The sequence below is a fragment of the Camarhynchus parvulus genome, chromosome 29, assembly GCF_901933205.1.
Source record: "Camarhynchus parvulus chromosome 29, STF_HiC, whole genome shotgun sequence".
Taxonomy (NCBI): domain Eukaryota; kingdom Metazoa; phylum Chordata; class Aves; order Passeriformes; family Thraupidae; genus Camarhynchus; species Camarhynchus parvulus.
The window spans coordinates 2569857-2597066 of NC_044599.1; the positions used below are offsets into that span (position 1 = coordinate 2569857).

The 27210-nt window shown below is 55.0% G+C and overlaps 1 protein-coding gene across 1 annotated transcript in view; it reads left to right on the forward strand.

The window, feature by feature from the left end:
• The first annotated feature begins 10730 nt into the window (after positions 1–10730).
• The window catches only part of SLC4A8 (solute carrier family 4 member 8), a 28652-nt gene continuing 12172 nt past the window's right edge, over positions 10731–27210 (forward strand). Inside the window, exons 1-14 of the mRNA XM_030967097.1 lie at positions 10731–10861; positions 16857–16938; positions 18310–18444; positions 19312–19447; positions 20136–20296; positions 22047–22232; positions 22863–22951; positions 23061–23218; positions 23551–23638; positions 24614–24760; positions 24921–25012; positions 25489–25663; positions 25926–26059; positions 26895–27140. Coding sequence (XP_030822957.1) covers positions 10817–10861; positions 16857–16938; positions 18310–18444; positions 19312–19447; positions 20136–20296; positions 22047–22232; positions 22863–22951; positions 23061–23218; positions 23551–23638; positions 24614–24760; positions 24921–25012; positions 25489–25663; positions 25926–26059; positions 26895–27140 — 1874 coding nt within the window. The 5' untranslated portion in view covers positions 10731–10816. The remainder of the gene's footprint in view (positions 10862–16856; positions 16939–18309; positions 18445–19311; positions 19448–20135; positions 20297–22046; positions 22233–22862; positions 22952–23060; positions 23219–23550; positions 23639–24613; positions 24761–24920; positions 25013–25488; positions 25664–25925; positions 26060–26894; positions 27141–27210) is intronic.

Below are 27210 nucleotides of genomic sequence, written 5' to 3' on the forward strand. Positions count from 1 at the left end.
GCCACAGGATAGGACTCTACATGTACTGGGACCAGTAAGGAACTGGTACTGGGGATACTGGGAGATGCAGGGTAGGACCCCATGTGTACTGGGGACCAGTAAGGGACTAGAACTGGGGACACTGGGGACCAGTAAGGGGACTGGCACTGGGGACACTGGCAGCTGCAGGGTAGGACCCCACGTGTACTGGGACCAGTAAGGCACTGACACTGGGGACACTGGGAACCAATAAGGGACTGGCATTGGGGACACTGGGGACACTAGGGACCAATAAAGGATTGGCACTGGGCATGCTGGGGGCCACACGGGTAGGACCGCACGTGTACTGGAACTAGTAAGAGACTGGCACTGGGGACACTGGGAACCAGTAAGGGACTGGCACTGGGGATACTGGAGGCCGCATGGGTAGGACCCCATGTATACTGGGACCAATAAGGGACTGGCACTGGGGACGCTGGGGACCAGTAAGGGACTGGCACTGGGGACGCTGGGGACCAGTAAGGGACTGGCACTAGGGACACTGGGAGCCACAGGATAGGACTCTACATGTACTGGGACCAGTAAGGGACTGGCACTGGGGATACTGGGAGCTGCACAACTAGGACCCCATGTGTACTGGGGACCGGTAAGGGATTGGTACTGGGGACACTGGGAGCCAGTAAGGGATTGGTACTGGGGACACTGGGGGCCGCAGGAATTCATGGAGATGCCAAGGTCTTGGCTCTAGGTGCGCTGGCACCAGTAAGAGACTGGCACTGAGGACACTGGGGTCCAGTAAGGGACTGGCACTGGGGATACTGGGAGCTGCACGAGCAGGACCCCACGTGTACTGGGGACCAGTAAGGGACTGGCGCTGGGGGTCCCAGGGATTTATGGAGGTGCCAAGGCCATGGCTCCAGGTGTGCTGGCACCAGTAAGTGCCCGGCACTGGGCGTGCTGGGAGAAGCAGGATGGGCACGGGGAAAGCCCCGGGGGGACGGGCCCGGGCGGGCTCCAACACCCAGCCCAGGATTTTCCCTTGGCTCCGGCGCTGCACGGAGGATTTGGGAGATTTGAGCTGGAGCAGAGCGAGGATTAATCGGGGTTATTGGGATATTAGCTGGAATATTAACTGGTTTACAGGGATGAGGTCTCCGGGGCACTAACACCTCTCAGCCCCAAATTAAAGCGCTAACGAGCTGGAATAAGGCGTGAGGGGAAACTGAGGCACGGATTGGAGCCAATCCTCGGTCCCCACGAGCCCCCCGAGGCCTCCATCGCCCTGCCCGGGGCTTTTCCGAGCTCGTTCCGAAGCCGTCGCTCTCGCCCCTTTCGTTTCCTGCTTCGGAGGTTTCGCTCTTCGCTCACAGCCCGAGGGGGAAATTCCCACCCCCAAATTTGCTGCTGCTCGACTTTCAGCGCCCGCCGCCCTCAGCTCGGCGTCACCGCGGCCACCGGGCAGGCCCAGCACGGTCCCCGCACGGTAAGTCACTTTTGGGGGAGAGAGAAGGATTTTGGGGTGGGCTGGGTGGCGGGGATGGGATTTTGGGGGTCCCGTTCCCCCCACCCCGCCGGGCTCTGCCGCTCGGAGCCGCTCTGCCCGCCCCGCAAACGGGAGTTTTGTGCTCCCGAATTGCTGCTTTTAATTGCAGTTTGGGAGAGGAGAGGCTTTTTTGGGACATAAAAAAATCTCCTGCAGCTTCGTCCTGGTGGCACCAGTCCGGGGGAAACGAGGAGTCGGGACCCGAAGAACCCCGGCAGGGCTGGAATGAAATCCATAACAAAATCCAAATAACAATCCAATAACAAAATCTTCCCAGGCTTGTTAGGGAGAGGTGGCTCGGAGTCACACTCCAATTAATTATTAATTGGCGTCTTTATAGACAACTCCCAGGCAAAACAAAGCTTGAATTAGAGGTGGAGTTGGCTGCCTTGGGAGGCAGCGGGGTAAAAATGTTTACTTTAAAGGTTTTCAGGAGCAGAGGATCCCAAAGAGCCAAAACTGGGGTGAAGTCACCCCTCGGTGCGGGGCGAGCACCGCAATTCCCTGCGCCGGGAGCAAACCTTACCATTGCCTCTGAGGTTTTCCTCGCTCCAAGCGCATTTCCTTCGGGATTTCTGCCCCTCATCCCTCCCGGGGAATCCACAGCGTCGGCTCCATCCAACCCTCCAGCCAAACCCCTAATTTGAGCCGCAGCTTAAATTTAACGCCGAGCTGAAACTCGCAGCCCTGAGCGGCAGCAAACCTGGAGGAGCTGACAGGAAGCCAGGCTGATTTGCATATTATGCTAATTAGGATGGCGCGAACCTTTCAGATTCCCTTTGCAGATGGTTTGCAGATTTGTGCCCAGCTTTGGGTTTATTTATTATCTTTTCACCCGGTAATAATTGGTGCAAGACGGGAAAACTGGGAAGTTTAATCCATAATACAGCTGTTAAAGAGGGAACAAACGTGGGGAACGCAGTTTTTCTCCATAATGCCAGTATTTGGTTAATTGATGCTGGATGGTGCTTCCTGAGGTATTTTTTGGGAGGAGAAAGGGCTGAGCAGCTCAAAAAAGGGAATTTTGTCCCCACCCATGGACATCATTCCTTGGATGGGTTTGTTCTTGGGACTTTTTTGCTTTCACGCCCAAAAATTTCGATCCTTCGGTGCTGAGTTGGAAACACAACTTTTCCCAGATAGATTTTTTTACTGAACGAGATTTTTGTGCTGTTTGGAGCTCTTGGAAGCTGTGGGGGAGCGGTGGAAAAGCCCAGCTCGGCTCCTCTTAGGAAGAATTTCTTCCCTTTTCTTATTTTTTTTTTTTTCTAAATTATGAGAGAACTGGGAAAGCTTCTCTGTGCAATCCCTCACACCTGCAGCACCCGATCCTTCCCATCCCACCAGCTTGGGATGTCCCTAGCAGCTCCTCCTGCCCTTGGATAACACCAGGTACCAGCGGATGATGATTAATATGGTTATTATTGCTGTTCCCAGGTGCTCGTTGCCTCTCCCACCCCTGCCCAGGTGCGATGGAGATGCAGGAGGTGTTCCTGCAGCTCTGGGGGGAGCTGGCCAGGCTGCAGGAGCTGTGCTCGGAGCAGGGGCGGCTCCTCCGGAAGCTGAGGGCCAGGAAGGGACCGGTCCTGGGTGAGTGGGAGTTGCGGGGTCCCCAGACTGCACACTGGGGTCATTCCCAGCTCGGTCCTGGCAGAGTCAGTTCCCAGGTTTATCGTGGCAGGATCGTTCCCACTTTTATCCCGGCACGGTCATTCCTATCTTTATTCTGGCTGGGTCATCCCCACCTCGGTCCTGGCAGGGTTATCGGTCCTGGCAGGGTCATTCCCACATTTATCCTGGCAGGGTCATTCCCACTTTTATCCTGGCAGGGTGAATCCCACCTCGGTCCCGGCAGGGTCATTCCCACCTTGGTCCTGGCAGGGTTACTGGTCCTGGCTAGGTCATTCCCACTTTTGTCCTGCAGGGTCATTCCCAGCTTTATCCAGGCTGGGTCATCCCCACCTCGGTCCTGGCAGGGTTATTGGTCCCGGCAGGGTCATTCCCACATTGGTCCTGGCAGGGTCAGGGTCATTCCCACCTTTATCCCGGCAGGGTCATTCCCAGCTTTATCGAGGCAGGGTCATCCCCACCTCGGTCCCGGCAGGGTTACTGGTCCTGGCAGGGTCATTCCCACCATTATCCTGGCTGGGCCACTCCCACTTTTATCCTGGCAGGGTCATCCCCACCTTGGTCCTGGCAGGGTTATTGGTCCTGGCTAGGTCATTCCCACTTTTATCCTGGCAGGGTCATCCCCACCTCGGTCCTGGCAGGGTTATTGGTCCTGGCAGGGTCATTCCCACCTTTATCCCGGCAGGGCGAATCCCACCTCGGTCCCAGCAGGGTCATTCCCACCTTGGTCCTGGCAGGGTTGTTGGTCCTGGCTAGGTCATTCCCATTTTTATCCTGCAGGGTCATTCCCAGGTTTATCCAGGCTGGGTCATCCCCACCTCAGTCCCGGCAGGGTTACTGGTCCTGGCAAGGTCATTCCCACCTCGGTCCTGGTGCCCTCAGAAGTTCCTCTGGTGGGGTGAAGGGGCTCGGAGCAGGAACGTGCCCTGAGCCCTCGTGGCTTTGGGTGCTGCTGCTCAGGGATGCTCCTGCTCCTGGGACCATCACCTGGACAGGGTGGGAGCAGGGCTGGGGAGGATCTACAGCACAGAAAACACCCAGGAACTCTCTGGTTTTCCAAGGATTCCCCTGTCTGTACTGTCCTCTCCCCCCCAAACACTTATAGCAGCCCCACGGGGTCTGGCACCATTTCCCCACCCCTAAAATGGGAATTTTGTGGTCGGGAGGGATCGGTTTGGACAAAGCTGTGCTGGGAAACTGCAGCCTCCCCGCCCTGGGGCTCCCTCCTCTCCACCTGCATCCTTCCAGGACTTAAACCAAAGCCTTTCCTGGGAATAACACAGAGTTTGGGAGCACGGGGATGTTCTGGTCTCCTGAGGGAGATGATGGTCCCCCACCCCTGGCTGTCCTCAGTGTCCTTGCTCTGGTGGCCCTGGCTTCAGAGGGGACAGGTGAGCTCTGCCAGCCCAGGGGGTTCCCCAAGCCCAAGGGGAAAATGGAGCAATGGAAAGAGAGAAAAACCCCTTTGGATTCCCAGGAATGAATTCCAGGAATGAGCTGGGGGGGCTCCCTCCTCTCCACCTGTGTCCTGCCAGGATTTAAACCAAAGCCTTTCCTGGGATGAACCTGGAGTTTGGGAGCATGGGGATGTCCCAGCCTCTTGAGGAAGATGATGGTCCCCCATGCCTCAGCCCTTCCTGGCTGTCCTCAGTGTCTTTTCTCTGGTGGCCCTGGAGAGCTCTGCCAGCCCAGGTTCCAATGGGAAACCAGAGCAATGGAAAGAGAGAAAAAACCCTTTGAACTCCCAACAATGACCCCTCTGCCTCCCTCTCTCCCAAAGACATCCCGGTGTCGCTGCCTGTCCAGTGCACGGAGGATGTGGGGACAGGGGACAGCCAGAGGTCACCTGAGAGCCACCAAAACCACCCAGGAGCTCTGACATCCTCCACACCCCACCTGGAGGGCTCTGCCTGTCCCATGGGACAGCCTCGGCCCACCAAGAGGCTCCCCCCGAGCCCTGGGCACAGCACAGGAGCCACAGGAGCTGCAGGTCCAGGCAGCACCGAGGGGGACGAGGGGGAAGCGCTCGCCCGCAGGAGAACCTGGATCCTCCCGGTGCCCTGGGAAGGAGGGAGAGCTCCCTGCAGCCCTCGGCAGCTGGAGACACCAAATCCAGGGCCTGGGGGCTCCTTCCCAAATCTTCTGGATCTCTACGAAGCCCCTGAAGCGCTTGAGAGGGAAGAGGCTCCCAGGGATGTGGCTCTGGTGGAGATCCGAGGGCCTGTGAAGGTAACGGGGGGAATTTGGGTCATGGCATCAGGGACCCTTCACCCTCCTCTCCATCAGCCCTGCACACATGGGAAGCGTGGCAGAGTGCGGTTATTTCCTTAAAAACTCTCTGGGCACCCAATTTTCTGGTTCCCAGGGGATTTGGGCACAGGAAAGCCCCTGAGGTCCGTCTGTCCATCCAGGACATCCCTCCCGTGATCCTCGGAGGCTTTGGGGATCCCTTGGAGGAGTCAGCTGGGGGAAAGTTTTCCCAACCTCCTTTGATTCTTCCAATTACACAGCTCCAAAGTATTTCCTTCATTCTCTCTGATCTCCACACCCCAAAACACATTTCCAAATAATTCCAAATGATTCCTGTCACTTTGAAAGGGATTCCAAACTCCTCCCTGAGTTCTGGCCCCTCCTGGTGAACCTTCACCCCAGTCCTGGCCTTCCCACCCAGGGTCCCTGGGATGCCAAACCCATTTTCTTTCATTCCTTTTCCTGAATGAAGCCCTTAAAAATTTCTTTAATGGCTTCAGGGGCTGGGTATTCCCGGGGATAACTCTGATTTTGGGCTGGATTTGGGAGGGAGTTTTTGGAGGAGAAGGGGGAAGTGGGGCTGTGTCTGTTTGGGACGCCATCATCGCTCAGATGACAATGGCACGGGGACAGGTGACAGATGTGCTCCAGTTTGCTGCTTAAAGCCGATTTTCCTGCTCGTTTGGTCCATGGGAAGCGCTGGGGGAGGTTCAGGAGCCACACGGACACGGGATTGTGCAGTGGGATTTATGGGATGGGGTGAGGGGCAGTTCGAGCTCCCCCAAGCTCCAGCCCAGCCCGTTTTGGGTGGGGTCAGGCTCTGGGGGCTGGCCCAGGGCACTCCCGGGGGTTTCTCTGTCCCCAAATCCCCCTTTTCCTCACAGACCTGCTGGACTCCGGGCTGGGCGCTGGAGGAGGGGACGCTGAGCCCCAGCACTGAGGCTGCCCCGGGCTGTGAGCTGTGCCAGGAGATGCTGCCCTCGGAGGCAGCGGGACACGCGGAATATCTGAGCCCCCTTCTGCTCCACCTGGAGTAGGACTCGTCCTCCCAGCGGGAAATCCACGGATCTGTACCCTGAGCCACGGGACAGAATCGGGATATTTGCATGGGACAGCCTCTGGACATCTCCACGGGACAGACTCTGGACATTTCCCATTTCCATGGGAAGATTCTGAAATTTCCATTCATGGGAGATGAATCCACGGGACAGACTCTGGACATTTCCCATCTCCTCAGGACGGACTCTGGACATTTCCCATCTCCATGGGACAGATGCTGGACATTTCCCATCTCCATGGGATGGACTCTGGACATTTCCGATTTCCACAGGACAGACTCTGGACATTTCCCATTTCCATGGGAAGATTCTGGACATTTCCACGGGACGGACTCTGAACATTTCCCATTTCCATGGGACAGAATCTGGACATTTCCCATTTCCATGGGAAGATTCTGGACATTTCCACGGGACAGACTCTGAACATTTCCCATTTCCACGGGACAGAATCGGGACATTTCCCATTTCCCATCTCCTCAGGACAGACTCTGGACATTTCCCATTTCCACGGGACAGACTCTGGACATCTCCTCAGGACGGACTCTGGACATTTCCAAGTTGGACTCGATGGCCTCAGGGGCTCCTCCAGCCCTGGGGCTGATGCGGATTCTGGGGTCCTGCTGCTGGTTTGGGCTGGGAGCAGTTTCCATGTTCCCTGTGCCTCTGCATTCTCCTGACAATGTGGTCCCAGCGTTGGATCACCCCAGGTGTGTTATTGATCCCTGTGGATATCAAAGCTGATCCCATCCCAGGGTCTGGAGATGTGAGGGGGAGCTGCAGCTCCTGGACAAAGGGAATCCCTCAAAATTCGCCTTTGACTGAGTGGAAATGAATCCTCCATAAACAGTTGGGGATGCTTGGGAAGGCACGTTGGTTTTTTCTGGGAGTTTGGAAGGTTGGGTGGGAGAATCTCAAGGTTTTTGGGGTCACTAAGAGTTATTTTAATTCATCAAGAGGAATTTGAGTGTTTTATAGCATTTCCATCAGTGGTATCCAATGTGTTTCCCAAAGTGGGGAAATTGAGGCACAAAGCATCAGCTCCCAGTCCCTCTTTTCCTTTGGAAAAATCTCATCTCAGGCTTTTCTATTTTGCACGTTTCTCCCGAAGATTTGGCATCTCCTGTTTGAGGAAGCTTGTTGGAATGAAGAGCCAGGTTCTCCTCTAATTCCAGGGATTGGGAAAACTGGGGTCTCCAGCACCACCATCTACTCTTTGGCAGCCAAAAACGCCAGGAGTGAAGTTTCTTCCCCACAACAGAGCCACATTAATGGATTTATTCATGACAGACTTCTGTGTGTCCCCAGGGTCCCTGGAGCCATTTCCCAAGAGAAATCCCACAACTTTTCTTTCAACAGCAGCTTTGACCTTGGATTCTCCATCCATGTGGATGTTGGAGCTGCTTCCAGCCCTGGGTAGTACCAGGGCCTTTATTTCACTGAAAATGGGTTTTCTCGGGATTTTCTCGGGGTTTTCTTGAGGTTTTCTCAGGGTTTTCTCGAGATTTTCTTGAGATTTTCTCCAGGTTTTCTCCACACCACAATGAACTTTCCCACCACCATCTCCTGCTCCAAGTTTCATCCTGTGGCTCCTCAAATTAATTGGGATTAGTTGATAATTATTTGAGTGTTTTATGCTCTTCTTAGGGGACAAACCCTGATTTCCCAGGCAAATCCCTGGAAGCTTCACCCCAAAGCTGGAGCAAGGACCACACCAATTTATTCCCACGGATTGGAGCTGGCCAGGAGGAGGGATCCATCCTCACCCAGGAGATGGAATTCCCAAAGCAGGAGCACAGATGGTTTTTATCAGAGTCCAAACCCCTGGTATGGGGCTGGTGCAGCTCCAAAATGCCCAAAATGCTGCGGAAAACCCCCCTGGGAACCTTTGGGCTGAGCCACGAGGGGATTTTGAGCTCTTCCTCCATCCCCAGGAGGGACAGCAGTGGAAGCTCCACCAGCCTGGCCTCCCTCAAGGACATTTTTAGTGTGGGGGTAATTAATCCCCTCCCTCCCAGATGTTCCCCAGGGATCTGGAGCTTCCCTTTTGGATCTGCGGGGCAGGAAGGTGGCTCTGGCTCCAAAATAACTTTAATTGCAGGGTGCTGGTGGGGCCGTGGGTGGGCTGTGGCTGCTGGGGCCAGCCTGGGCTCCGGGTGGGTGGGAGCTGTTTTGGAGCTGGCTGAGGGCAGCGTCCCGGCAGGAGAAGCTGGAAAATCAGGAGTGGGTGAAGCTGTGCCGGGACAACTCAGGGCAAGGGTGCCCCACTCTTGTTCTCCAAGCAGGGATGGAGCTGGTGGTGGTGCTCCTGGGGAAACCACAGCAGCAAAAATGCAGCTGGAAATGGGATTTTGGGTGGAAAACGTTCAGTTTTGAGGGTTTCTCATTCAGGGTTCGGGCTGTGGGAGGGGGAAGGAGCTGCCCAGGTGCTGGGGATGTCCTGACACTGAGTGCTGGGCACTGATCTGTGCCCAAACAGCCCCAGATTCCAACATCCAACTCCTTTGGGGCCACATTTTCAGAGGAGATAGAAGAAACGAGGGTGGGGCTGGCTGGGATTTCATCCCTCTCATGGGAGAGTGAGGAAAAAGGGAAATTTCCTGCCCAGGAACAGCTTTTCTCTAAGGAAAACTCTCTGGCTGCTGTGGTTGCCCCAGATCTTCTGGGAGCTGCTGGAAATGAGGGACGAGGGGGGAGAATCATCGGCAGCAGGAGCCCATCTGTGCCACCAGCGAGGATGGGAAGTCATTAATGCCTCTGTTAATTTATAACTGCCCCTCGGTTTCATCCCTCATTAGGGGAAGGGAAATGTTCCGTGATCCTGCTGTGCTTGGACACGAGGAGGCAGAGACTGGAAATGGCATAAAAAAAATGAATTTCCAAGGAAGTCCGAGACTTCCAGGTGGTGTTTTGGGAAGAGTTGGAGGTGACAGCTCAACCATCCCCAATTTCTGAACCTTTCCTGCTGGGACAGGGGGATTTTTGGGGAGAAAAAAGGGACAAGGGGATTTCTGGGGAGCAAAAAAGGACCAAGGGGAGTTTTGGGGAGCAAAAAAGGGCCAAGGGGATTTTTGGGGAGCAAAGGGCCGGGTTTGGCCTCAGCTGGGGGAAAAGGGGGTGGGAGGTGGTGGAGGGGACCAGGAGGGGATGTGGGGTGGGAGGTTGTGGGGTTTGGGAGATTCCTGAGGGGATGGGAGTGAGCTGGGGGCGGGTCAGGATGGTGTTGTGGAGGGACAGGATGACCCTGGGGGTGTCAGGATGGTGCTGGGAGGATCAGGATGACCCATGGGACATCAGGATGGTGCTGGGGGGCTGAGGATGGTGCTGGGAGGATCAGGATGGTGCTGGTGGGATCAGGATGGTGCTGGGGGGATCAGGATGACCTTGGGGGTGTCAGGATGGTGCTGGGGGGCTGAGGATGGATCTGGGGGATCTGGATGGTGCTGGGGGTGTCAGGAGGACCTTGGGGGTGTCAGGATGGTGCTGGGGGGGTACCAAGATCGTGCTGGGGCGGTGAGGATGGTTTTGGGGGATCAGGATGGTTTTGGGGGTACCGGGATGGTGCTGGGGGGGTCAGGATGATGTTGAAGGTGATGCTGGGGGAGGGATGGTGGAGGGGAACTGGGGGTGGAGCTGGAGAGGGCTGAGGGGATTTGGGGAGAGGGGATAGAGGGATGGTGCTGAAGCAGAGTTGGAGTGATGCTGGGGGGTCAGGATGGGGGGTACCAGGATGGTTTTGGGGAAGGTCAGGACAGTGCTGGGGGGGTCAGGATGACCCTGGGGGTACCAGGATGGAGCTGGGGGTACCAGGATGGAGCTGGGGGCGTCAGGATAGAGCTGGGGGGTACCAGGATGGTGCTGGGGGGCACCGAGGGTGGGCGATGGCTCCGGGAGGCGGCACTGAAATGCTGTAGAGGCCGGGGGTGATGCTGGGGGGATGGGGTGAGAGCGGAATCGGGGTGAGGATACCGGGGGCGATCAGGAGGATCCTGGGGTGCTGCTGCAGGCACGGGGGGCACTGAGTGCTGAAGGGAATGGGGGTGAATTGGGGGGACTGGGGGTCAGCCGAGGGCAGGTGCTGCAGGGAGGATGGGGGCGATGCCGGGGGGCACCAGGAGGGTCCCGGGCACGGAGCGGGGCTGGGGAGGGAATCGGGGCCGGGGGCCGCAGGAAACCCGGCGGGCATCGCCCCTCCCTGCCTCCTCCTCCCCCTCCCCCTCCTCCTCCTCCTCCTCCTCCCGCTGCCGCTGCCGCCGCCGGCCTGGGCGGGGTTTGGCCCCGGCACGGGCGATGCTGGAGCCGCTGTGAGCGGCACCGGCCCCCCCTGGCCCCCGCCCCGGGGGGGTGCCCGGGCCCAGCCATGCCCGCCGGCAGCAACGAGCCCGATGGCATCCTCAGCTACCAGGTGGGGCCGGCGGGCGGGGTTGCCCGGTGCCCCCGGGCCGGCCGGAGGATGCTCCGTGCCCGCTTCACTGCGGCATTTCTGACCGAGCGGGGGGAGAGGGGAGGATTCTGCAGAGGGGGGGGCAAGGGGAGTGCGGAGAGGGTGAAGGGCATCGGCGGGGGGGAGGTGTCCGTGAATTGGGGTGCCGGGGGTGGGGGGGTCCGGCCGCGCAAAGGGGGGGGCGAGAGGGGCTCGAGGTGGGGGAAGGGGGGAAGGGCACCTGCGTGGGGCTGCTGCGGGATCCTCAGCGAGCCCCCCCGGCTCCTCCTCTGCATCCCCCTGTGCCTCCCCTCCCTCCTGCCCCCCTCCCCCGGGCGGCCCTTGGGAGACGAGACAAAGGCCACTGTCCCCGCAGAGCCCCGCGTCACCCCGGCGCTGTGCCCGCGTCAGTGTCCCCGCGTCAGTGTCCCCCCCCAGTCACTGCTCCCCAGTCACTGTCCCCCTATCACTGCCACCCTGCACTGTCCCCCCCATCACTGTCCCCCCGGTCGCTGTCCCCCCCATCCCCCATCACTGTCCCCCCCCCGTCACTGCCATCCCATCACTGTCCCCTGTCACTGTCCTCCTTTCCCCCCGCTGTCCCCTTGTCACTGTCCCCCATCATTGTCCCCCCATCCCCCATCACTGCCACCCCACCACAGCCACCCTGCCACTGTTCCCTGTCACTGTCCCCCTGTCCCCGTGTCACTGCCCCCCTGTCACTGCCACCCCACACTATCCCCCCCTGCCCCCCCTGTCCCCACCATCCCCCCCCTGTCACTGTCCCCTGTCACGCCCCCTGTCACAGCCCCGCAGTCTGGGGGTCTCAGGGGTTGTGCCCGGGTGGGAGGGGGCAGGGGGCACCTGGGCTGTCCCCCCCTTGGGCTGTCCCCCCCTTTCAGTGTCTCCTTGTCCCTGTCCCCGCCACTCCCCAGGACTGTCCGGAGCTGCTCTGGGCGGGAATTAATTAATGAGAGGTTGGCAATTAACGAATCTGCCCCGAAATTACAGCATGAACAGAGTTTCTGTCCCCCTGGCCCTGTGACTGTGGTGTCCTGGGGATGTCCTGGCTGTGACCAGAGGGTCCCCAGGATGTCCTGGCTGTGACCAGAGGGTCCCTCCCCAGCCCCGTTTTGGGGGTCCGGAGACCTCTCCCCTCCCCAGTCCCCCAAGGGGGGTCCCTGTGGGTGACACAGCCCCGGGCACCCCAGGGCTTTGTCCCAAGGGGATGGAGGGGGACCAGGGGGGTCTCTCTGCCACCTCAGCAGCCCCCAGGTCCCCCCTGTTACCCTCATCCCATCAGAACAGTGGGTCAGTTATTAATTAATTAATTATTAATTACGCCTCGGGCCAGGTGAGTGACATCAATCCCTCCAGCGCTGCTGGTGGCCGCTCCTGGTGTGCCCTGGGCTGGGGGCCAGGGGGGCTCCGGGCTGGTCCCAAGCCTCTGCCTGGGGCTTTTCCTCATCCTCAGTTACCCCAAAACATCCCCAGAGCAGGAGATTTTCGTTCCCAACCTGAGGAGTTGCAGGGAGCCAGGGAAACTGAGGCAGGACCCCCAAAGATCCCTCTTGGGGACACAAAATCCCAACAAAATATGGGTTTGGAGAGGGGGACAGGACACGCTGTGCTTGGACACGAGGAGGCAGAGACTGGAAATGGGATCAAAAATGAATTTCCAAGGAAGTCTGAGAATTCCAAGCGGTGTTTTGGGAAGAGTTGGAGGTGACAGCTCAACCGTCCCCAATTTCTGAACCTTTCCTGCTGGGACAGGGGGATTTTTGGGGAGAAAAAAGGGCCAAGGGGATTTTTGGGGGAGCAAAGGGCCGGGTTTGGCCTCAGCTGGGGGAAAGGAGGGGTGGGAGGTGGTGGAGGAGGCCAGGAGGGGACATGGTGGGGAGGTTGTGGGGTTTGGGAGATTCCCGAGGGGATGTGACATGGAGAGGGACCAAAATGGGTTTTCCTGCCCTGCTCCAGCCATTCCTGATTTCATTCCTAGTAGCGACAATTCCTTTCAGTCTCCCCAGAAAACAACTTCCAGGCAGCCAAACTGAGGTTTTTTCCTTAGAAAACAGTAAATTGAAGCAGCTCTGGCTGCTCTGAGACTCCAGGGTGAGCGATGCCAAGCTCGGCATCTCCCTTGCAGCCCGGTTTGGATGATTTGGTGGTTGCCAGGCTGTTGGCAGTGGAGGAGGATGGAGAGGCAAGGCTGGTGCCCATCCAGGCATCCTGGGATAACCCCTGCTTTGCAGCCATCCCCCTTCCTGCTCAATCCCACCCCAAACCCATGGCTCCATGGCCATAAATCCTCAAATCCCCCCAGATGTCCTTAGGGGAACAGCCCTCCCAGTCTGTCACTCCAGGTCATGAAATAAAACTGGAATCTCCAAGGTAAAAAAGAGGGAAGATTAATTTCTGACTCCATCATTTATAGATTTTCAAAGTGACAGTAGATTGGAGGGTGACAGTGCCACCTCTCCAATGACACTGGACGGATCAACAGCCCATCAAATTTCTCCTCCTCCATAAAAGAATGCAAAACAATCAGTTTTTTACATAAACTCCATAAGAAAGTTCATTACAAAAATATAAACATCCGAAGGCTTAAAAGAACTTAAAAAACCAGAACACCACTGAGTGGCCTGGCTGGGACTGGGGCAGTTTGGAGGGGCAGCAGCATTTCCCTCGCTGTGATTTTGGGGATGTGTCCAGGGAAGGGCCGTGGGATGTCAGAGCATCCCACCGGTGCCGCCTGCCCCTCCTAGAGCTCCTGGAGCCTCAATCCCGGTTCGTAACCCTCAGTGGGGCTCCGAGCTTGGTCCCCGCGGGATTTGCCCTGCCCAGCCCTCGGTGTCGCCTTCCCCGGCCGCGTCATTTGACACCCGGGTCACCTTTCCGGGCAGGTGACCTCTGCAGGGAGCTCATTAACGCAAACGAGTCTGGAGGATGGAGAAGCCGGATTCGCTCAGCTCGGGGAGCCAGGCAGAGCTGGAGAGGGAGGAGAGGAAAAACGGGGCTTGTCCGGAGCCGCTGTCCCGCGGCAGGACGGGCTCTGGCTGATGAGGATCCCCCAAGGGATGGGGCTTGTGCCAAAGCGAGACCTTGCAGGAATTCCCTGATTTTCTGCAGGAAATTCGGATGGGAACCAGCCCTGCCAATGATGTTTCTTTTCCTGACAGTTTGTACCTCACTTTTTTACTTGACTTTTTTTTAAATATTACTATATCCCTCTTATCAAATACTTTTCATTTAACCTTCTCTCATTTCTTTATTAAAAAACACCATATCTCCACAACCCCCCCAAAGATAAAATTAACCCCAGAATAACCCCCAAACAAAAAAAACTGTGTAATCATCAACCAATCACCCACCAAATTTTACTCCTTGTAGTTATAGAAACATACACTCGCTCTGGCTGATGAGGCCCCAAGGGATGGGGCTTGTGCCAAGTAAACCTTGCAGTTCCCTGTCAGAAATTACAAACCAGCCCATGATGTTTCTTTTCCTGACAGTTTGTACCTCACTTGCTCTTTGGGAATTTGGGTTTAAAATCCACCCAAATGCTGGTTGTCCTTCCCCTGGCAGGATGTGGTGTTTTCACCCCATTCTGCAGAATTTCCCTAAACCAGAGCTGGATTCTTCCCCTGCACTCGGCTTTCTGAGTGTGCAGAGTTCTGGGGACTGTAAATAATCCCTGGGCTGGCACCCTGGACTCTGATCCCGTCCCTTTTTGTCCCTGAAGCTGAGGGACACAAGGTGCCAGCTTGTCCTGGAGGAATCTGACCCCCGATCAATCCGGAGTCCCCCAAAACCAGGGACTGAGACGGGGATGAAGGAATGGCCTGGATGGGACCCACGAGGTCACAGCAGTGACAGTGTGGCCCTTTCTGGGAGAATCCCAGGGGCTCTGCTGGGGCTGTGCATCCCCCTGAGGGAGGGAAAACTCCCCCAGATCCTGCTGGAGCTTCCCTGGGGTGCAGGAGGCGAGGTTTGACAAAATGGTTTTTTTTGAGGGAGAAAGAGGTTTGAATTGAGGGAGGTTTGAATCTGCCCCTCCCAAATCCCTGTTTACTCCCACTGCCACAGCTGTGCTGAGATTTGCCATTTTATTAAAATTCCCATTTTAAATTGTGATTTATCGAGCCCTTTCACCCTGTGCCTTTTCCAGGGCTGGGGTTCAGTCCCTTTTGGTGGCCCTGGAGGGCGCTGGGAAGGGCAGGAGGGTGGTGATGGATGTCACTGGAGTGAGGACAGAAGAGCCACTGGCGCAGGAAAATCTGGCTGCTGGGCAACGTGGGGAGGGCAGGTCCTGGAGCAGGCAGAGGAATTATCATTCGGGTTTGATGTGTGGAGGAGTGAGTAGTGGGTCAGCTGGTGTAAAGTTTTCTGGGTCACCTAAGGGGTTGGGGGAGAATGGGGCTAGGGAGATGAGTAGGGAGAGTATTACTATGAAACCTAGAATGTCTTTGATGGTGTCGTTTGGGTGGAAGGGGATTCTGTCGCAGTCTGAGGGGATGCCTAGTGGGTTATTTGAGCCTCATTCGTGGAGGAAAGTGAGATGGACGAGTGTGAGGCCCACGATGATGAATGGCAGGAGGAAATGGAGGGCAAAGAATCGAGTTAGTGTGGGGTTATCGACAGAGAACCCACCTCAGGCTCATTCGACTAGTGTTTGTCCAACGTAGAGGATTGGACAAGGGAGCGACAGAGAACTCTGGAATCAGTGCTCAGGCACCAGCAATCATTCCCAGCAGGAATGTTTGCTCCTCTTCCTCATCAAACTCACCCGTGCCTGGGAGGGACCCGAAGGTTTTCCATCCGTTGGTTAAAGTGGGAATTTGGGGGGAACAGATTCCCTGATATTCCGCTGAAATCATAATCCATTATTCGCTCTCCATTTTCCAATCACCTCATGGCATCATTATCAACACAAGGGCAGCGTCTGCCTGGTGGGGGTGGAAACTTTCCTTACAGATTCCAGCTGTGGTTGCTCTGAGCTGGTTCCCCGGGCATGGGGCAGCTCTTGCTCCTGGAATTTCATCCAGCAGCCCCATGAGTTCCCCCAGTTCCTTCAGGATTTTGCTCCTTTTCCACCTTCTGTTTGAGGAATTGAAATCTGGGTGTGATTTTTGTTGTTTGAATAATTTTTGGTCACCATGATGGCATCAAGGCAAGGTTGGACCTCATCCCCCCCAGTCATCCCAAACTTTCCCTTTGAGCCTTTAGATGAGGAATAATTGGGAAACTGATGTAAAATATGGGTTGTTGGGCATTGCAGGGTGTTTGTTTGCACAGATGATGGGATTTTGGTTTTCTTGGATTGTCTGGGGGCACAAGGAGAGGGGAGGTGAGCAGTGGTGATTCTTTCCTTTAGTATTTGAAACATAAAAGAATCATGGAATGGTTTGGGTTGGAAAACCATCGGACCGTCCTGTTCCACCCCTCTGCCATGGACAGGGGTACTTCCCACGAGCCCAGGTTGCTCAGAAATCTCAGTTAAAAGATGGGAAATGCTGTTTTCCATGGGGAACTTGCACCAAGGGGAGCCTGAGCCTCTGCAGGACCCTGAAGGCTTTTGGAGGTCATTGGTGGCCACGTCCTGTGGCCAAGAGCCACCCAGGGAGCCCTGCAGGAGCCACCCTGAGGCCAAAAGTGGCTCTTTTCCCCCAGCTTGGAAATCCCTGTGTATTTTTCCTTTTTTAAGAAATCAAGCACAAAAACAAAAAAGGGGGTTGAGTACTTTTAGGTCTGAAATTCCCAAATTTGGGTCTGAAGTCCCTCTCCCCCCACAGTAACCCTTTCAGACTCCCATCGTGTACAACATGGATGGGTTTATTTGGGATGGGCAAAAGAACCTCCCACAAGTCCTTGTTTGTTGGGCTATGTGTGGAGGAGAAGCCGTGATCCTCATGGAATGGTGGATGGACAGGGAGCACCACAGACCCATCTCCAAATTTTCCCTTCTTCTCCTCATTAGAGACACGACGAGGAGGCCGTGATTGACCAGGGCAGGACGAGCAATGTGGTCAACATCCACTATGAGAAGGAGGAGCTGGAAGGTGAGATCCTGCTGGGATCCTGCTGGGATCCTGCTGGGTTCCTGCTGGGAACCTAATGAGATCCTGCTGGGTTCCTGCTGAGATCCTGCTGGGATCCTGCTGGGTTACTGCTGAGATCCTGCTGGGTTCCTGCTGGGATCCTGCTGGGATCCTGCTGGGATCTTGCTGAGATCCTGCTGGGATCCTGCTGGGTTCTTTGGGAACCTAAGAGTCTGCTGGTTCTGCTGAGATGGCCTTGGTTACTGCTGAGATCCTGCTGGGTTCCTGCTGGGATCCTGCTGGGATTCTGCTGAGATTCTGCTGGGATCCTGCTGGGTTGCTGCTGGGTTCCTGCTGAGATCCTGCTGGGTTACTGCTGAGATCCTGCTGGGAACCTACTGAGATCCTGCTGGGTTCCTGCTGGGATCCTGCTGAGATCCTGCTGAGATCCTGCTGGGATCCTGCTGAGATCCTGCTGGGTTCCTGCTGAGATCCTGCTGGGATCCTCCTGAGATCCTGCTGGGATCCTGCTGGGATCTTCCTGAGATCCTACTGGGATCCTGCTGAGAACTTGCTGACATCCTTCTGGGATCCTGCTGGAATCCTGCTGACATCCCACTGGATCCCACTGAGACCCCACTGAGGTCCTGCTGAGATCCTGCTGGGATCCTGCTGGGATCCTCCCAGAGGAGCCACCAGGCCCTGGGAAAAAGTCCCTGCAATGTCTCTTGCCTGGTGTCACATCAGGACCAGCAAAACCTGTTGTGGTTTTTGATTAAACGATGAATTATTGATTTATTTTTTAATGCAATGGCTTTTAAAGCCCTGGTGGAGGCCCGGTGTGAAATGTGTCCATGGGGTTGGAAAATTCCCATCTGCTTTTCCCACAGCAGCTGCTCCCAGCTTGGAGAGGGCAGGAGAATCATTTGGTGTGGTGCAGATTCCCTGTTTTCCTCCTGGAGTTCATCGTCATGGGGCTCCTTTGATCTTTCCTTGTCACCTTCTGCCATAAAAAGATTTCAAAACTATAATTATTGTATTATCTCCTGCTTAATGAGCAAATCTGAGGGTTGGTGGTGGTGGTGTTGTCCAGCCCAAGCTGGAATTTGAGAAAGGTTTTGGTGCTTTCAGGGCACATTTAGGTGACCCCAAACCATCCCTTGGTGTGAAGCTTGAGTAAAACGGGCTTGGAAAAAAGGACAAGTCTGGCAAAGTCAGGAATCCACTGAAATTTACACTGAGGGAAGTTGCTGTGGGATTTTTGGGGTCGTCCTGTGCGGGTCCTTGATGAACCTTGCGGGTCCCTGAGGAGCTTCCCTGACTCTGTGGCCTCCTCCTGGGGTGGCTGTGCTGGCTGAGCCACCAATCATTGCCAGCGCCCTGTTCTCCCAGGCCACCGGACCCTGTACGTGGGCGTGCGGATGCCGCTGGTGCGCCAGGGCCACCGGCACCACCGCGCCCACAGCCAGAAGCACCGGAAACGGGAGCGGGAGAAGGACGCGGTCCCCGCCGAGCAGGGATACCACTGTAAGTCCTGCTGGGGTGCCCACCACGCCGCTTCCCAGCCAGGTCCCTGGGGACGCTTTGTGGGGTTGTTTTACCGAGGAAAAGTGGCTAAAAAAATAGCAAGGCTCCCCTTTTTCCAAATTTTTTTTCTGATTTTGAAGTTAAATAAAATAAATAAAATAAAATTTAAAAAATTTATAATGGATTTAGGGATCCTGGTGTAAAACTGGAGGTGTGGGGAAGGAAGCAGTCCTGTGGTCTGAGGAAGAGGAAAGCAGTCCCTGTGGATACTTTGTGTGTGGCTGTTTTACTGAGGAAAAGTGGCTTTTTTTTAGTAGGGCTCCCCTTTTTCCAAAATTTTCTCCGGTTTTGGAGTAAAATAAAATAAAATAAAATAAAATAAAATAAAATAAATAAAATAAAATAAAAATCTATAATGGATTTAGGGATCCTGGTGTAAAACTGGAGGTGTGGGGAAGGAAAGCAGTCCCTGTGGATACTTTGTGTGGCTGTTTTACTGAGGAAAAGTGGCTTTTACTTTTAGCAAGGCTCCCCTTTTCCAAATTTTTTTCTGATTTTGCAGTTAAATTAAATAAATAAATAAATAAATAAATAAATAAATAAATAAATAAATAAATAAATAAATCCATAATGGATTTAGGGATCCTGGTGTAAAACTGGAGGTGTGGGGAAGGAAAGCAGCCCATCCTTATGGAGCCCGGGATGGGGGCTCCACCTTCCCCTGTGAGAGCCTGGGGGGAGCGGTGGGAGAGGGGCCAGCCCGGTGTTTATGGCTGGACTGGTCCCAGTGCGATGCCACTGGCATGTGAGCGTGCCGGGATGGATCCAGGCTCAGTAAAGGGATGGGGAATCTCCTCCTGTCTCCAGACACCCCATCCCAGCGAGTCCAGTTCATCCTGGGCACGGAGGAGGACGAGCAGCACGTCCCCCATGACTTGTTCACGGAGCTGGATGAGATCTGCGTGAAGGAGGGGGAAGATGCCGAGTGGAAGGAGACAGCCAGGTAAATAAATCCCTGGGATTTGGGAATGGCAGGAAGCTCTGTCAGGAGGGGTTTAGGTCGGATACTGGGAAAAGGTTCTTCCCCTGCTGAAACAGCTCCCCAGGGAATGGTCACAGCCCCGAGGTTGCCAGAGCTCCAGGAGGGTTTGCACGAAGCTCTCTGGGACAGGGTGGGATTTGGGGTGTCTGGGCAGGGCCAGGGATTGGACTTGATGATCTTTGTGGGTCTCTTCCCCCTTAGGAGATTCCACAGTTCTAGAGGACAGGGAATGCTTGGACATTGGGGTTTGGGGATCAGTGGGATTTTCGGGGTTATCCTGGGCCAGAAGTTGGACTAGATGGTCCTCATGGGTCCCTTCCAATTCCAGAGTTTCCATGATCCTGTGGTCCTCATCGGTCCCTTCCACCTCTGGAATTGATTCCATGATTCCATGTTTCCAGAGGCCAGGGACAGTTTTCAGTGCGATTGTTGGGGCGTCCTGCACGGGGGTTGCACTCTGTGATCCTTGTGGGTCCCTTCCAGCTGAGGTTATTCCAGGATTCCATGATCCCTGCTGCCAGCTGCGGTGGCAGAAGAGTTCTCTGGGACATGGAACTTTCCCAGCTGCAGGAACCTCCTCCAGTCACCCCATGGTTTTATCCAAGGGGCTGCAGGGCTGGAGCCCTTTTCTCTCTGGCCAAATCCACAGGTGGCTGAAGTTTGAGGAGGACGTGGAGGATGGGGGCGAGCGCTGGAGCAAACCCTACGTGGCCACGCTGTCCCTGCACAGCCTCTTTGAGCTGCGCAGCTGCATCATCAACGGCACCGTGCTGCTGGACGTGTGCGCCACCAGCGTCGAGGACATCGCCGGTACCAGGGGGAAATCCTGCCCCGTGCTCGGGGCTCCAGCTGGCCTGGTGGGGCTCTGTCTTGGTTTGGAAAGACAGGTGTCTGCTAAGGAAGGCAGGAGCCTCCCATGAAATGGAGAATGTAAACCCTCCCCATCCCTCTGAATTACGATAAAATTTAAATTAAGGGGCTCTCAGGCAACAAATATGGGAGCAGGAAATAATAGTTCTTTAATAGGGAAGAAATAAAAAGATAAAATAAACAATGCAGTGAACAAAACCAACACTGGCAGAGTCAGAACACAACTTGACAACCCGTGGGTCAGGGTGCTGGCAGCAGTGCCATTGGAATTGTGGCTCAGCCCTCCTGCAGTGTCAGGGGTGGTTCTGCTGCAGCAGGGATCCTGTAGGAAAGGGTGGAGTCTTCCTCTGAAGATCCAGGGGCAAAGGCAGCTGTTGCTGCTCTGGGAAATCCAGCGGAGAAGCCATGCTGGTGTTCCAGAATCTCCAGATAATATCTGGGCAGGAATGTTTGAAATCTCAGATTGTACCCAGGCAGGAATGTTTGAAATCTCAGATTGTATCCAGGTAGGAATGTTTGAAATCTCAGATTATATCCAGGTAGGAATGTTTGGAATCCCGGGTTGTACCCAGGCAGGAATGTTTGAAATCTCAGATTGTATCCAGGTAGGAATGCTTGGCTCCTCCCTCTGGGCTCACATCTCCCAGTGGGATGCTGTAGTTCTTATCAGCCATGCAGTGACATTCAATGGCTGTTATCAGCAGATGTGCCCCCGGAGGGAGGAGTGGGTGTGGAAGAGATAAGGAGAACTTCCCACGTGACAAAAGACAGCTGCCACACAGATGGTGATGGAACACATCTTGCCTTGCAGTCTGGAACAGGTTCCTGGGATGGGAGTGGGCTCTGGGTGTGCAGCTCTTGCTGGCAGTGTGGGGTCCTTTGGAAAGTGATTTTTGGGTTAGAGAGAGACTGGAGCAAAGTTGTGCAGCAAAAAAGAGAATATTCTGCAGTAAAAGGGAGAATATTCTGTACTAAAAAGGAGAATATTCTGTAGTAAAAAAAAGAGACTATTCTCCAGTAAAAGTGAGCATGTTTTGCAGTAAAAGGGAGAATATTCTGCAGTAAAAAGGAGAACATTCTCCCTTTTACTGCAGTACTTTATTTTACTTTACTTTACCTTACCTTACTTTTTACTTTACTTTTCTCAGTAAAAAAGAGAATATTCTTCAGTAAAAAGGAGAATGTTCTGCAGCAAAAAGGAGAATATTCTGCAGTAAAATGAGAATATTCTGCAGCAAAAAATGAGAATATTCTACAGTAAAAGGAGAATATTCTGTAGTAAAAAGGAGAATATTCTGTAGTAAAAGGGAGAATGTTCTGCAGGAAAACGGAGAATATTCTGTAGTAAAAGGAGAATATTCTGCTGTAAAAAGGAGAATATTCTCCCTTTTACTGCAGTACTTTACTTTTTACTTCACTTTTCTCAGTAAAAAGGAGATTATTCTGCAGTAAAAAGGAGAATATTCTGCAGCAAAAAAGGAGAATGTCCTGCACATTTTTGAGTATTTCAGGACCTGGCTCTTGGCTCTCCCTAAGAGCTGACCCTCATTCAATAATGACTCACTCCAAGCCATTTCCTGACATTACTCTGATTCCATTTTCCCTCCACACGTCGGGGTCAGGGCTTTAGGGGCAGAGTGGCTCTGGCCGGGCAGGTCCATGCTCTGACCTGGTGTCCCTGTCCCCCCAGACCTGATCCTGGCCCAGCAGGAGCCATCGCCGGAGTTCGACGAGCGCACGCGGGCCAAGGTCCGGGAGGTGCTGCTGAAGAAGCACCACCACCAGAACGAGAGGAAGAGGAACAACCTCCTGCCCATCGTGCGCTCCTTTGCTGATGTCAGCAAGAAACAGGATCTGCACCTGCTGGAGAAGCCAGGTGAGGTTCTGCGGGCTTTGGAGCCAGGTGAGGTCCTGTGAGGTATGGAGCCAGGTGAGGTTCTGTGGGATTTGGAGGCAGGTGTGGTCCTGCAGGACTTGGGGCCAGGTGAGGTTCTGGGGGGTTTGGGGCCAGGTGAGGTTCTGTGGGGTTTGGAGCCAGGTGAGGCCCTGAAGAGCTTGGGGCCAGGTGAGGTTCTGCAGGGGTTTGGAGTCAGGTGAGGTCCTGCAGGGCTTGGAACCACATGAGGTTCTGCAGGTATGGAACCAAGTGAGGTTCTGTGTGGTTTGGGGCCAGGTGAGGATCTGCATGGTATGGAACCAGGTGAGGTCCTTCAGGGTACGGAGCCAGGTGAGGTTCTACGGGGTTTGGAACCACCAGGTGAGGTCCTCCAGGACTTGAAGCCTGGTGAGGTTTTTGCCAGGTTTTAGCAGCAGCTGGAGGTTTCTGCCAGGCATTTCCACAAGGTGAAGGTTTCTCCAGGGATTTGACACCAGCTGAGGGTTTCTCCAGGCTTTGGCACTAGATGGGGGTTTCTGGGTGACTTTGTCCCCATTAGACTTGTTCTGGCAAATAACAAACACCCCAACTCCTCCTTTCCTCCCTTTCTGTCTTCCTCTTCCCTCCCAGCCCAAACCCTCACCCCTCACCCTTCTCCCACCACTGCAGAAGCTAAAAATGGGGTGACCCCTGAGACCAGTGCCATGGACCTGAGCAAGGTGAGACCCCTGCACCTCTCCCACTCCTCCAGGGGGGTGAGAGGGACCCTGGGGAGCCCTGAGGGCTTCGCTTTTGGGGGATTCCCTGAGAATGGCTGGTCCTGCCCAGGCGGAGCTGCACTTCATGAAGAAGATCCCCAGCGGAGCGGAGGCGTCCAACGTGCTGGTGGGAGAGCTGGATTTCCTCCACCAGCCCCTCGTGGCCTTTGTCCGCCTGACCCCGGCCGTGCTCCTGTCGGGAATGACAGAAGTTCCCATCCCAACGAGGTCTGAAAGAGAAGCATAAATTTTTATTTAAAAAAACCCCAAACCCATCTGAAATCACCCCACGATTTGGGGCCCAAGGGAACAAGTGGGAGCTGCATGTTTCTCCCATGCTGCTCCTCACCCTCCTCCCCTCCCTGCTGGATCTTTGAAACCTATGCACTAATTTCAATGAAATTGACCCCAAAATGGGATTTGTGATCAGTTTTGGTGAGTAATTCAATCCGTGGAGGAGGCAGGGAACCAATGTGTTTCCCCTTGAGGTCCCTCGGGTTTCCCTGGGTGCTCTCGGAGTGAAGCCACATTCCCCTCTCAGTTTGGTTTTCCTTGTCCAGGTTCCTGTTTGTTCTGCTGGGGCCAGGAGGAAAAGCCCATCAGTACCACGAGATCGGCAGGTCCATGGCCACCACCATGACGGATGAGGTGGGATGAGATAAGGGGGATCTCGGGCTCTCTTCTGGGGTTCTTCACCATTGCCTGACCCTGGAGCAGTGAGGAAGAGGATTTGTTGTCCCAGCCCTTCATTCACAGCCCAAACCAGGCAGATTTACATCACCCCAAATCCTGGGGGCTGAAATCCCCTCTGGGTGCATCTCACACCCCATCCTTCCCTAGGGGGTACCCAGGACATTGTCCCCAGTGGTGGCATCACCCAGGAGAGAACTTCACAGAATCACAGAATCACAGAATCACAGAATCATGAGGTTGGAAGAGACCTCTAAGACCATTGAGTCCAACCTATGCCCAAACACCTCAACTATAGCACTAGGTGCCATGTCCAGTCTTCTTTTAAACACATCCAGAGATGGTGATTGTACCACCTCCCTGGGAAGAGCATTCCAGTGCTTTATCATTCTTGCAGTGAAAAACTTTTCCCTAATATCCAACCTATCCCTTCCCTGATGTAGCTTGAGACTGTGTCCTCTGGTTCTGTCGGTGCTGCCTGGTGCTGCCTGGCCCCCACCTGGCTACAACCTCCCTTCAGGAAGGTGTAGAGAGCAATAAGGTCACCTCTAAGGCAATAAGGTCACCTCTAAGTGACCCCTAACTTCTCCCCTTTAAGCCAATGCCTCCAGTGTGCCCATGGGGGAGCAGGGCTGAAATCCCACCCGGGATCATCCTGCACCTCATCCTCCCCACACCCAGGGCTGGCGCCATCCCAGGGGTGGCATTGCCAGGGTGGCAGAACTTCTCAAAGCCATGAGGGATGGTGACCTCATGGAGGAGATGATTGCAAGCACCACAATGCCCAGATTCTTCCTGCTGGGGGAACACTTCCAGCTGCCATTCCCAACTGGAGATTTGAGGAAGATGATCCTGCTGTAGCCAAAGGGGAGCTGCCCAGGTGAGGACACCTTGGGTGGGTTGTGATCTCACCTGGGGGTCTCCCCTGGGCAGGTTTTCCACGACGTTGCCTACAAAGCCAAGGACCGGGCTGACCTCGTGGCTGGCATCGATGAGTTCCTGGATCAGGTCACGGTGTTGCCTCCAGGAGAGTGGGACCCATCCATCCGAATCGAGCCCCCCAAAAACGTCCCCTCCCAGGTGGGTGCTGCAAGGGGGACAGGCAGCACAACACCCCAAATTCTGCTAAACTTGGAATTCCCAGTTTGGCACAGCCACACCCAGGCCAGGAGCACAACAAGCTGGTGGTTTATAAAATGCCTGAAAAATGCCAGTTTAGAGCTGAATTCTGTGCTCACAGGAAAAGAGGAAGATGCCGGGAGCTCTGGATGAGAGTTCTTCCCACAGCAAACCAGAGAAACACAGTGGTCCTGAACTGGAGCGGACTGGGAGGTGGGAGCTCTCCTGGTTTGGGGCCTTCTTCTGTTTTGCCCCCAAAATCTGAGCAGGCACCTCCCCTTCCAGCAGCTTCTGGGGTCACCTGGTTCAGTGAAAGGGTTCCACATTGCCACCTTGGTCCCCTGGGCTGGAGAGGGGGAGATCTGGGCAGGGAGGTGTGGGAAGGTGGGAGATCTGGGTAGGGAGGAGGTCTGGGAAGGTGGGACATCTGGGCAGGGAGGAGATCTGGACAGGTGGGAGATCTGGACAGGGAGGAGGTGTGGGAAGGTGGGAGACCTGGGCAGGGAGGAGGTCTGGGCAGGGGACACACCTGGGCAGGTGGCCCAGGCCCAGCATCAGCACACCAGGGTTTCCTGGCTTTGGGGCAGGGGCAGGTCTGGGAACACCTCCAGGTGAAGGCATTTTCTGCCCGAAGGAAGCCAAAGGTGCTCTCCCAAGAGAACAGCCTGGTGTTCCCTCCCGCCCTGCAGGCTCTTTGGGGGTCTGGTCCTGGACGTGAAGCGCAAGGCGCCGTGGTTCTGGAGCGACTTCAGGGACGGTCTGAGCCTGCAGTGCCTGGCGTCCTTCCTGTTCCTTTACTGTGCCTGCATGTCCCCCGTCATCACCTTCGGGGGCCTGCTGGGGGAGGCAACCCACGGCCACATTGTGAGCTCCTCTCTCTGTAGGGAGCGTGGGGAGGGGGAGATGCCCCAAAAGGACCCCCCTGGACTGCTGGGAAGCGTCCCTGCTCGTGGGGAGTGTTCGGAGCCCAAACCAGCCCCTGCCAACTCAACCCGCTGGTCCCTTCCAACCCAACCCACTCCCTAACCTTGGAAATCTCTTCCCTGCTGTGAATTTCTTTTGGGTTTTTGGGGGGTTTTTATCCCTAATGATTGATTTACTCCCTGCTCCCTCTCTTCCCTGCCAGAGTGCCATGGAGTCACTGCTGGGAGCGTCCATGACAGGCGTGGTTTATTCTCTCTTTGCTGGCCAACCCCTCACCATCCTCGGCAGCACTGGACCCGTCTTGGTCTTTGAGAAGATTCTCTACAAATTCTGCAAGTGAGATGTTTGTCTTCTGTTCTTCTGGGGGAAAGACTTTTTTGTTGTTTTGGGCAGGGAGAAGACGTTTTTCTTCTCATTTTTTCTTGGTGGGAATTGTCAGATTTAAGTTGTTTGCTGGGTCACAGAGGTCTCCTGCTGCTGCTGTTGCACAGGGAGGCTGAGAGTCCTTGGGCTTGGGGGTCATTTGGGGTTTTTGGCTTGGGGACATTTTGGGATTTTAGGGTTGTAATGGAGCAGTGGGAGGAGGAGGAACCAGAGGCTCTGGATGGATGCCCAAGGAAGGTGAGACAAATCACTCTGGTTTGGGAATGACGGAGGGTTTGTTTTCCACTGCAGTACAAAATTCTAAACCTGGTTTTTGCTGGAAGAAGAAATAGATTTTGCCCAAATATCCATGTAGTTTAAAATTGGAATACTTTGAATTTTGGTGATTTTATTGAACAAATAGGATCTTTTCCTAGGAAATAGCTTTCTGTGACAGTCCTTTCATCTTTGGTATGGGATGACCCCCCCCATCACCAGAATTAAACTTCTCATTCACCCCCAGGCTGACTGTGGGTGACCAGGGCAAACCCAGCTGGTTTTGGTGTGAGGGCTCTGAGGAACATGGGAGAACCTTCCAGAACCTCAATCAGCCTTCAAGGCGTTAAGGGAACATTAATTAATGCTAATTAAACACTTGGCTTCTCCACCCACACCCTGCAACCTCAAGGACATGGAAACCCCAATTACCACCTGCAACCTCCACACCCCCTCCCATTGCTCCAAGAGGAAAGTCTTGGCTCCAAGGCCTGTGCTGGCCTTTTCCCCAGGAGATTTTGTGCTTTTCCAGGGAATACACTCTCTCCTACCTGTCCCTGCGGACGTGCATCGGGCTCTGGACCGCGTTCTTCTGCGTGGTGCTGGTGGCCACGGACGCCAGCTGCCTGGTGTGCTACATCACCCGCTTCACCGAGGAGGCCTTCGCCTCCCTCATCTGCATCATCTTCATCTACGAGGCCCTGGAGAAGCTGAGCCACCTGCGGGAGACCTTCCCCGTGCACATGCACAGCAAGCTGGACCTCCTCACCATCTATTAGTGGGTGTTCTCCTCCTCCCCCCAGCAGGTGCCTCTGGGCTCGCCCTGGTGCTGTTCCCTCAGCCCTGTC